The following is a 10737-nucleotide window of genomic DNA, read 5'->3' as shown; positions in this document are numbered from 1 at the left end:
CCCCAATTATACTGGTTTGTCTGGGTCTGGGAGAATAAATTAAATAGCAGTCCCGTTGGATGTAGGGAGGAGGGGTCAGAAAGGAATAGAATAATCTATCAAACAAGGATCTTTACTATAAAGAGATTGTATGGTTATTGCCTAGAATGAGCAAAGAAGTATAAAGATACTGAAATTGTTTTTAAATCCAAGTCTCTGGATGGAACAATGGTCCATGTTCCATAAAAAAATGGTTCATTAGGTCTGAATGAAGTTGTGTTCTGTATAGTTACACTGCGTCAATAAATTGAACGTCTCTAAGGAGTTGAGTCACAGTTTTGAATCACTGGTTAGATTAATTCAACTGGCGACTAACATCAGTGATGACACAGACATAAAGTTAGGTGTGATGTGTATAGATTAGGTGCTGGTATCATTTAATCTGCAGGTCTGCATATAAACTGCATATTAACTGTTATTACATAGTTATAAGCAGACCTTAAATATTAACTTGTGGATACCATTTTTATGTCTCTGTGTCCAGTATGAAGGAAGTTAGAGGTAGTTTCCCGAGTCACTGCTAACTAACGTTAGCGCAATGACTGGAAGTCTATGGGTATCTACTAGCATGCTAAGTATCCCTTTAAGATAAGTCTTATGGAATGTGGTTGGGGGGAAAGGGTTACTGGTGAGGTGCTTGTCTATGTTGGTGGTTGTACTGATTGTTTTTAATGTCAGGGTTTGCACTTTTTTTATTCAAATGTATTGCAATCATTTAATCAACACTTTGTGTGAACTCCATTCTTTGGTGTATTTCAAAATGAACAGGCCACAAGAAAAATGAAGGACAATAAACATCATCAATCAGTCTTAGTGTGTTGGATGCATAACAATTCGTTTTTCCAGTTGTGACTTTGAATAAATTGCTGCTGCTTGTTTTTCATGAACTTTTTAAAGTGATGCCAGGCGCTATGTTAATGCGGCCGCTGAAACAAAGAGGTGAAAACACTCAAAGAGGTTCAGGTCACGCTGAGATTTGTGGAGGCCCATAAACAAGGCGGGCATTTTCATTAAGTTGGTAATCAATCAGACAGTGATTGCTCTGGCACTGGACAACAACAGCAACACACACTGTGGCCTCACTGTGGCCTCACACTGCAGACAGTCAAGGTCAGACAGCCACCCTGGACTCATCTGTTTAAGTCACTCACAGCCACTGCAATGCATGTTATATATAAAGCCATGGCAGTGGCATTCACCTCGGGACGATTGGAGAAAGAGATTGGTATTCCTCACATTGACCATTATTGTTGGGAAGACTTTGCCAAAGACACAGATAAGGAAATACATTGTGACAGCATCTGCCTCTGATTAACAATCTGAAATGGGAAACTATGTGTGATGATAGGATAAATCACTGCTCTCTCTCTCTGGCTCAGCTGTTACAATGCAAACCTCAGATATAAACAAACAGGAGGAGAGAGTCAGTCTGGGAGGAGAGGAGAGATTGTCTGAGGGAGGAGAGGAGAGAGTGGGTCTGGGAGGAGAGGAGAGGTTGTCTCAGGGAGGAGAGGAGAGAGTGGGTCTGGGAGGAGAGGAGAGGTTGTCTCAGGGAGGAGAGGAGAGAGTGGGTCTGGGAGGAGAGGAGAGGTTGTCTCAGAGAGGAGAGAAGAGAGTGTTTCTGGGATGAGAGGAGAGGTTGTCTCAGAGAGGAGAGGAGAGGTTGTCTCAGGGAGGAGAGGAGAGAGTGCGTCTGGGAGGAGAAGAGAGAGTGCGTCTGGGAGGAGAGGAGAGGTTGTCTCAGAGAGGAGAGGAGAGAGTGCGTCTGGGAGGAGAGGAGAGGTTGTCTCAGAGAGGAGAGGAGAGGTTGTCTCAGGGAGGAGAGGAGAGGTTGTCTCAGAGAGGAGAGGAGAGGTTGTCTCAGAGAGGAGAGGAGAAGAGAGAGTGTCTGGGAGGAGAGGAGAGGTTGTCTCAGAGAGGAGAGGAGAGGTTGTCTCAGGGAGGAGAGGAGAGGTTGTCTCAGAGAGGAGAGGAGAAGAGAGAGTGTCTGGGAGGAGAGGAGAGGTTGTCTCAGAGAGGAGAGGAGAGGTTGTCTCAGGGAGGAGAAGAGAAGAGAGAGTGTGTTTGGGAGGAGAGGAGGAGAGGTTGTCTCGGAGAGGAGAGGAGAGGAGAGGAGAGGAGAGGAGAGGAGAGGAGAGGAGAGGAGAGGAGAGGAGAGGAGAGGAGAGGAGAGGAGAGGAGAGGAGAGGAGAGGAGAGAGTGTGCCTGGGAGGAGAGGAGAGAGTGCGTCAGAGAGGGACTGGAACGGTGCCAAGGAAATGAATGTAGAGGAAGGAAGTTCTACTGGGGCAGGAAGTGTTCTGTGGTTGTTGGTCTCAAACCACAACAGTAATCTCTGTGTGCACTCTTCCCTAAATTCTGTTTGTTTCTCTCTCTCTTCCTCTCTCCCCTCCCTCTCTCTCTTTCAACCTCTATCTGTATGTCAATATCATAATTTCTCTTTCCAACCTCTCATTCGTTCTTACCTCTATTTATATCTCTTTTTCTCCATTCCTCCTCTCTCCCTCCTTTCTCTCCATCCCTCTTTCTCTCTCCACTGCAGGACTACCGGGAGGATGGCATGGACTTGGGGAGCGACGCCTCCAGTCGCTCCAGCTCCGAGTCCAACTCCAACAAGGTGACACCCTGTTCTCCCTCCTTAGACCTGGCATGCCTGGAGGACTACAAGTCCTCCCCATCCCCGGAACTGGCAACCCTGGATGACTACAAATCCTCCCCATCTTTGGAACTGGCAACCTTAGAAGGGGACTACAAATCCTCTCCCTCCCTGGATCTGGCAACCCTGGAGGATGAGGACTATGAGGGGGATGAGGACTACCAGGAGTACAAGAAGAAGGTGATTGAGGAGTGGAAGAGCGAGTACGGGGACGACTACAGCTCCCAGCAGTCCCCTGGCCAGGAGGAGGGTGGGGTTGTGGTTGGTGCGCCAGGCGGAGGCTTCAGGAAGCCAGTGAACAGCCGCAGTCTGGCTGAGGAGTTCCAGGATGTGAAGCCTCCACCCCTTCCTACTCACAGTGGACACACAGCCACCTTCGCTGCTGCCGTGCCTGAGGAACTGAAACAGAATGGCAACCTGATCCTGCCCCACTCCCCTACCAGGCCCCTACCCAGGGGCACGGGGGCCACCAAGCCCAGCCACAGGCGCTCCAGCCGGGTCAGAGGCGGCGTTGGAGGAGGGGGTGTTGGTGGAGGAGGGGGAATAGGAGGACGGATGGGGGGATACAGAGAGGAGGAGATTGTGGAGGAAGAGTCTCTGCCCACCATGGACTGGGCAGCTCTGGAGAGACACCTGGCGGGGCTGCAGAGCAGAGAGCAGGAGAACCAGAACCTCAATCACAACCACAGCCTGGGAAAGACCGCCTACACCTCAGTGAGTGGAGACGTTTGTCTGTGTGTGTGTATGCAGGCATGTCTGTGTGTGTGTGTGTGTGTGTGTGTGTGTGTGTGTGTGTGTGTGTGTGTGTGTGTGTGTGTGTGTGTGTGTGTGTGTGTGTGTGTGTGTGTGTGTGTGTGTGTGTGTGTGTGTGTGTGTGTGTGTGTGTTTGCGATTTCTGTGACTTGGTGTTGGATGGTGTAGGATGAAGCTTGGAAGCGTGTCAGTTGTGAGGATGTCAGTCATGGTGGGACAAATCAAGCCAGATATTGTATGAAGTGGTGCGTGAGATCCCTCAGACATGGAAAGAGGTTGTGGGTCACTAGGCCTGTGCTATTGTTGTTTTCACAGATAGTAGAAAGCTGGTATTTATACGCGCAATAATTGCAACAGCACAATATATCTCCAGACTCCAGGTTCTAAAGGACTCCCACCCTGCTGTGTGTGGGGGGGTTTGTTGAACATGTTCACTGTCATGTTTTCCTGCTTTCTCTGTGATCCCTGAGGATTGCGTCATGCGGTAATCCGACAGTTATCTGTGTCAGGTGGACTCGGGGAATATTATATGTGTGCAGGAATGCTGGGATAAGGAGAGATTAGTGGGGTATTGTGGCACTAAGCTATGTGCTGCTGCTAGCTGTGTGCTGTTGCTAGCTATGTGCTGCTGCTTGCTGTGTGCTGTTGCTAGCTATGTGCTGCTGCTAGCTATGTGCTGTTGCTAGCTATGTGCTGCTGCTAGCTGTGTGCTGTTGCTAGCTATGTGCTGCTGCTTGCTGTGTGCTGTTGCTAGCTATGTGCTGCTGCTAGCTGTGTGCTGTTGCTAGCTATGTGCTACTGCCAGCTGTGTGCTGCTGCTAGCTATATGCTGCTGCCAGCTACAGTATGTGCTGCTGCTAGCTATGTGCTGCTTCCAGCTAAAGTATGTGCTGCTGCTAGCTATGTGCTGCTGCCAGCTGTGTGCTGCTGCTGCCAGTTACAGTATGTGCTGCTGCTAGCTATGTGCTGCTTCCAGCTAAAGTATGTGCTGCTGCTAGCTATGTGCTGCTTCCAGCTAAAGTATGTGCTGCTGCTAGCTATGTGCTGCTTCCAGCTAAAGTATGTGCTGCTGCTAGCTATGTGCTGCTGCCAGCTGTGTGCTGCTGCTGCCAGTTACAGTATGTGCTGCTGCTAGCTATGTGCTGCTGCTGCCAGCTGTGTGCTGCTGCTGCCAGCTGTGTGCCAGCTGTGTGCTGCAGCCTGGAGTCCTGACTCCTTCTCAGCTCCCAGTCAGTCTGCAGCTGGAGGAGCATGCTAAAACACTGCAGGGCTGGGCAACTCCAGTCTGGGAGGGACCAGCACTATCACAGCTAAATTGAAGATCCTGATTAGTTGATTACGTTTAATCAGGAGTGTTGGAGCAAAATAAAACCCAGGAACTCCTGTTGTCCTCCCCTGGTCTACGGCCTGTGAGTATGAGGATGTGGCAGGAAACAAGACATGCCTATTAGATGGATCATTTGTTTTGGTGATTTTGTGTTTCGCCCAGCAGAGGGTGCTGTTGCAGTGTCATATGACTCACCTCTGCAGGATTTCAGATCCACAAGCTACATCCAGGTCTGGCACTGGCAGGTTGACAGGCTACATATTGGAGTTGTTTTTTACATGACATCAACCAGGCATAGAGAATGTTGCTTCTGATGAATGTTTTATGGTTGATTGTCAGCTTGTGGTTAGGTGTGAAGAGGGCTGGGCGATGTGGTTATAGAGTATGCTCTAATCTTGTCAAATCTGACACACACACTGTTTGTTGCCTATTGAGGTCAGCACTTTTGAGTCACTCTTGTTTAAATTTGTGTCTGCTTGAGTTTGTCTATTTGTTTGTTCGTGTTTGTTTGTGTGTGGTCTGAGAGAGAGGAGGAGAGCAGTGAGGCTCCTTTGGCATGCTAACACCCAAGCCACTCCTCTCAGTCCTGACAGACAATAGCTGCTGCTGCTGTCGTTGTGTGACCATCCTGGAGGCCTCTATCTCTAAGGCATGTCTGGAATGTGGGGGGGTGGGAGGGGGAGGGGGATGACAGAGAGGGAGAAAGGGTGAGAGATGGTATCTCCAGTACCATGCTGTATCTACAGTATGGGTTATCCGCTTGCGTCAATGTTCATTACCTGTGTTCTCTGTGAAGCAGGTCAGCTCATGGTATTCCACAGGCCTTCTATGGGGGAAGTCTGCCTCCCTCCTTCCACCTAACTCTCTCTCTCTCTGGGATAAGGGGCCGAGCAGAGGTAAGAATGTCAGAGTACTGTAGAGAATAGTAGTGGTTATAGTTGGCGCACGCGCACACACACACACACACACACATACACACGTACACACACACACACTTGCACACACACACATACATACACACACATACATACACATACACACTTGGTTTGTATAAGGTTTAGTGACACAGGGCCTACTGATAACACCTACAGTTTCTGGACCGTATACTAGGCCATGGAATGGTGATGTCCCTGCGTAGATAAGGAACTGTAAATAGCCGTGTAATCCTGACTGAGTTCGGAGGAGAGAGGAGAGGAGAGATGACGGTTGGACTGAAACAAGCTTATTTCCTGTATGAATTCCAACATCCGGGGGCACTTCTGCTATTCCCCAACATGGGAATATCATTGCGATTCACAGATTCAGGATACTGTGAGAGGATGAAGACATGTCTTTATTGAGGATGGGAGTGTCTGGTGGGAGAGGAGAGGAGGGAGCTTCTAACATGTTACATTTGAAGACATCCACTCAGGCCACCCACAGCCCAGCCAGACGGAGGGGGAGAGGGGTGGGGGAGGCTGGCATGGATGGGTTTGCGGTCCTCTGAGAGAGCTTCAGAAGATCCTCCAGAACAGCTGGGCTTTTAAGAGGGCTGGAGGTAGGGTGTATACTTTATTAGTGCAGACAGACAATATACATTTGTATGTGTTATCTACAGTTTGCCACATCTACATGTGCCAGCTACTTGTACTGAACCTCAGCTACGATAGTAAGACCAGACCCTGGGCCAGTCACGCACACACATCAATCCCTTAGGTGTGTCCGTTTCCTGCTAGCCGGCCTTTCATTGCCATGGCAACCGTCTCCACGGTGTTTGCCGGCTGGGAAAGGAAGTGTTGATTAATGTGGCTGGCTGTGTGGAGCTACAGTATGACCACCGTTCAGCCTGCCTGCTGCCTGCTGCCTGCTGCCTGCTGCCCATACACCACAGAGCCAGTCAGTCTGTTTCTGCGTGACTCTGTGCTATTGGAACCATGAACCACTGGTGTTAATAGCTGTGTTTAGTTAGGGTGGAACAGGGGTGTGGTTTCCACTCTCTAATATCTCCCTCCTCCCCCTGGATCTTGGTAAGGAACTAGAAAGGGGAAAGAATTTGAGGTGAGGAGGTCGAGGGGTAAGGTGTGGTGGCACGTGGCGGTCCACTCCACCCAAACCAAAACAATAATGTTATCCTTCATAACCAGGTTAACCAGGTTAAAGAGTCAGTGAAGACCTGTGTGCTTCAGAGGCTGTGAAATCATTTACCTCATAGGAAAGGTATTTTAATACACACGTCTGTATATTTAGTACTGCATTCACATGTGTAAAGGCCTATAGGACACTCATGTCTGAGAAAATATATACATTTATTCAGACACACGAGCACAGATCCAGTCATAGCCTGTGGGTAGACGGTGTGCTCAGTAGTGAAGCTATGTTGTGACATGCAGCGCCCCTCCCATCACTCACATACCAGTGGAAGAGCAGGGAGATAGGGAGGGAGGAGCTCGGCCTGAAGCTACATGTATATAAACCTACACACCAGAGGAGGCTGCTGAGGGGAGGACGGCTCATAATAATGTCTAGAACAGAGCATGTGGAATGGCGTCAAACAAAAATGGCATCAAACAAACCATGTGTTTGATACCATTCCACTATTTCGCTCCAGCCATTACCACGAGCCAGTCCTCCCCAATTAAGGTGCCCCCGACCTCCTGTGGTACACACACAAGTCTGCACGCACACACACATAATGTATTCAGTGCAACATGGCTCAGCATGTGTTCCAACTTCAGTTTTGTGTGACACACATACACACAATCATACTTGTACATATTTTCAACAGAATGTGCCTTTGAGCTAAATCACTCAGCATGTATTGCAAGTATCAGCACGAGGCTAGCACATAGATAAAAACACTCAACACTTCAACATGCGAACACACATTTCTGTCTGTTTGTATCTCTGCATGTGTAGCAACATATCTCACAGGACTCACATCCGTAGCATATCACCACACAGCAAAGAAATTAATATGCACACTGACTAATGCTTCCTGGTGAGTTAAAAAAACATGCACATTAACTTGACAACACACCACCCACATGCACTGATACACACGTTTCTGGCAGGGCAGGCAACATCAGTCTGTTTCCCTGTCAGGTTTTATCACCGGATCAGAGGAGGGATAAAAATATCAGCATTTACCATTGACCCTGTTAGATCAGCTCTGTGGCTGACTAAAGTAATGGAATGACAACATTACAGGAACGTTTTCCTCAAGCTGTCGCTATCTACAAGCACGCAGGAGAGACAAAGCCTGAATCAACAGAGGAAGAGTGGAACAAGCTGTCCTAGATAAGCTCACATGGCTGAGGAAACAGAAGTATGTAGTGTGTTGAAGCAAGGGAAGAGAGAGAGGTGCGAGTGAGAGAGACTTGAAGGGTTTGCCTTCTCTCAATCTCTCCTTCTCTTTTTTCTCTCTCAGCCTCTCCCTATGTCTCTCTCTGTTTGGACTCTGTGATTATGTGCTTGTTGTTCTGTGTCTGAACCCTGCCCTGAGCGCTCCAGTACTAACCGCTACCCTCAGACTGCAGTCAGCCCTGTGCCACGTTGAGAGAGAGAGAGGCGGGGGGAGAAGATTGTAGGGTAAGAGAAGTTTCTAGTGCAGGCACTCATAGAGGATATATAGAACCACAAGCAAAACACTGGGGAATGATGATAGAGTAGAGGGAAAGATAGAGCGGGGGGAAAGAAAGAATGGAAGTTAGAGAGAGAGATGAAGTGGGGTTGGGATGGGGTTGGGTAGAGGGCAGCAGAGAGTGGATGGGGTTGGGTAGAGGGCAGCAGAGAGTGGATGGGGTTGGGTGGAGGGCCGCAGAGAGTGGATGGGGTTGGGTAGAGGGCAGCAGAGAGTGGATGGGGTTGGGTAGAGGGCTGCAGAGAGTGGATGGGGTTGGGTAGAGGGCAGCAGAGAGTGGATGGGGTTGGGTAGAGGGCTGCAGAGAGTGGATGGGGTTGGGTAGAGGGCAGCAGAGAGTGGATGGGGTTGGGTAGAGGGCAGCAGAGAGTGGATGGGGTTGGGTAGAGGGCAGCAGAGAGTGGATGGGGTTGTGTGGAGGGCAGCAGAGAGTGGATGGGGTTGGGTAGAGGGCAGCAGAGAGTGGATGGGGTTGGGTAGAAGGCAGCAGAGAGTGGATGGGGTTGGGTAGAGGGCAGCAGAGAGTGGATGGGGGTTGGGTAGAGGGCAGCAGAGAGTGGATGTAGGTTGGGTGGAGGGCAGCAGAGAGTAGGTGGGGGTTGGGTAGAGGGCAGCAGAGAGTAGGTGGGGGTTGGGTAGAGGGCAGCAGAGAGTGGATGGGGTTGGGTAGAGGGCAGCAGAGAGTGGATGGGGTTGGGTAGAGGGCAGCAGAGAGTGGATGGGGTTGGGTAGAGGGCAGCAGAGAGTGGCTGGGGTTGGGTAGAGGGCAGCAGAGAGTGGATGGGGGTTGGGTAGAGGGCAGCAGAGAGTGGATGGGGTTGGGTAGAGGGCAGCAGAGAGAGAATGGGGGTTGGGTGGAGGGCAGCAGAGAGTGGATGTAGGTTGGGTGGAGGGCAGCAGAGAGTAGGTGGGGGTTGGGTAGAGGGCAGCAGAGAGTAGGTAGGGGTTGGGTAGAGGGCAGCAGAGAGTGGATGGGGTTGGGTAGAGGGCAGCAGAGAGTGGATGGGGGTTGGGTGGAGGGCAGCAGAGAGTGGATGGGGGTTGGGTGGAGGGCAGCAGAGAGTTGATGGGGGTTGGATAGAGGACAGCAGAGAGTGGATGGGGTTGGGTGGAGGGCAGCAGAGAGTGGATGAGGTTGGGTGGAGGGCAGCAGAGAGTAGATGGGGGTTGGGTAGAGGACACCAGAGAGTGGATGGGGGTTGGGTGGAGGGCAGTAGAGAGTGGATGGGGTTGGGTAGAGGGCAGTAGAGAGTGGATGGGGGTTGGGTGGAGGGCAGCAGAGAGTGGCTGGGGGTTGAGTGGAGGGCAGCAGAGAGTTGATGGGGGTTGGATAGAGGACAGCAGAGAGTGGATGGGGTTGGGTGGAGGGCAGCAGAGAGTAGATGGGGGTTGGGTAGAGGGCAGCAGAGAGTGGATGGGGTTGGGTGGAGGGCAGCAGAGAGTAGATGGGGGTTGGGTAGAGGACAGCAGAGAGTGGATGGGGGTTGGGTGGAGGGCAGTAGAGAGTGGATGGGGTTGGGTAGAGGGCAGTAGAGAGTGGATGGGGGTTGGGTAGAGGGCAGCAGAGAGTGATGGGGGTTGGGTAGAGGGCAGCAGAGAATGATGGGGGTTGGGTAGAGAGCAGTAGAGAGTGGATGGGGGTGGGTGGAGGGCAGCAGAGAGTAGGTGGGGGTTGGGTAGAGGGCAGCAGAGAGTGGATGGGGTTGGGTAGAGGGCAGCAGAGAGTGGATGGGGTTAGGTAGAGGGCAGCAGAGAGTGGATGGGGTTAGGTAGAGGGCAGTAGAGAGTGGATGGGGTTGGGTAGAGGGCAGCAGAGAGTGGATGGGGGTTGGGTGGAGGGCAGCAGAGAGTAGGTGGGGGTTGGGTAGAGGGCAGCAGAGAGTGGGTGGGGGTTGGGTGGAGGGCAGCAGAGAATGATGGGGGTTGGGTAGAGAGCAGTAGAGAGTGAATGGGGGTTGGGTGGAGGGCAGCAGAGAGTGGATGGGGTTGGGTAGAGGGCAGCAGAGAGTGGATGGGGGTTAGGTAGAGGGCAGTAGAGAGTGGATGGGGTTGGGTAGAGGGCAGCAGAGAGTGGATGGGGGTTGGGTGGAGGGCAGGAGAGAGTAGGTGGGGGTTGGGTGGAGGGCGGCAGAGAGTGGCTGGGGGTTGGGTGGAGGGCAGCAGAGAGTTGATGGGGGTTGGATAGAGGACAGCAGAGAGTGGATGGGGTTGGATGGAGGGCAGCAGAGAGTAGATGGGGGTTGGGTAGAGGGCAGCAGAGAGTGGATGGGGTTGGGTGGAGGGCAGCAGAGAGTAGATGGGGGTTGGGTAGAGGACAGCAGAGAGTGGATGGGGGTTGGGTGG

At 51.4% G+C, this 10737-nt stretch overlaps 1 protein-coding gene across 2 annotated transcripts in view; it reads left to right on the top strand.

Moving 5' to 3' along the window:
- The first annotated feature begins 2404 nt into the window (after nucleotides 1-2404).
- Nucleotides 2405-10737, top strand: part of LOC120029069 (schwannomin-interacting protein 1-like) — a 55061-nt gene continuing 46728 nt past the window's right edge. For both annotated transcript variants that reach the window (XR_005473556.1, XM_038974373.1), the window contains exon 1: nucleotides 2405-3409. Coding sequence is in view for 1 of the 2 variants with exons in the window: in XM_038974373.1 (XP_038830301.1) it covers nucleotides 2600-3409 (810 nt within the window). In the remaining variant the exon portion in view is untranslated. The remainder of the gene's footprint in view (nucleotides 3410-10737) is intronic.

The sequence above is a fragment of the Salvelinus namaycush genome, chromosome 34 (assembly GCF_016432855.1).
Source record: "Salvelinus namaycush isolate Seneca chromosome 34, SaNama_1.0, whole genome shotgun sequence".
Classification (NCBI taxonomy): Eukaryota; Metazoa; Chordata; class Actinopteri; order Salmoniformes; family Salmonidae; genus Salvelinus; species Salvelinus namaycush.
This window is presented reverse-complemented; position numbering and strand designations above follow the sequence as displayed.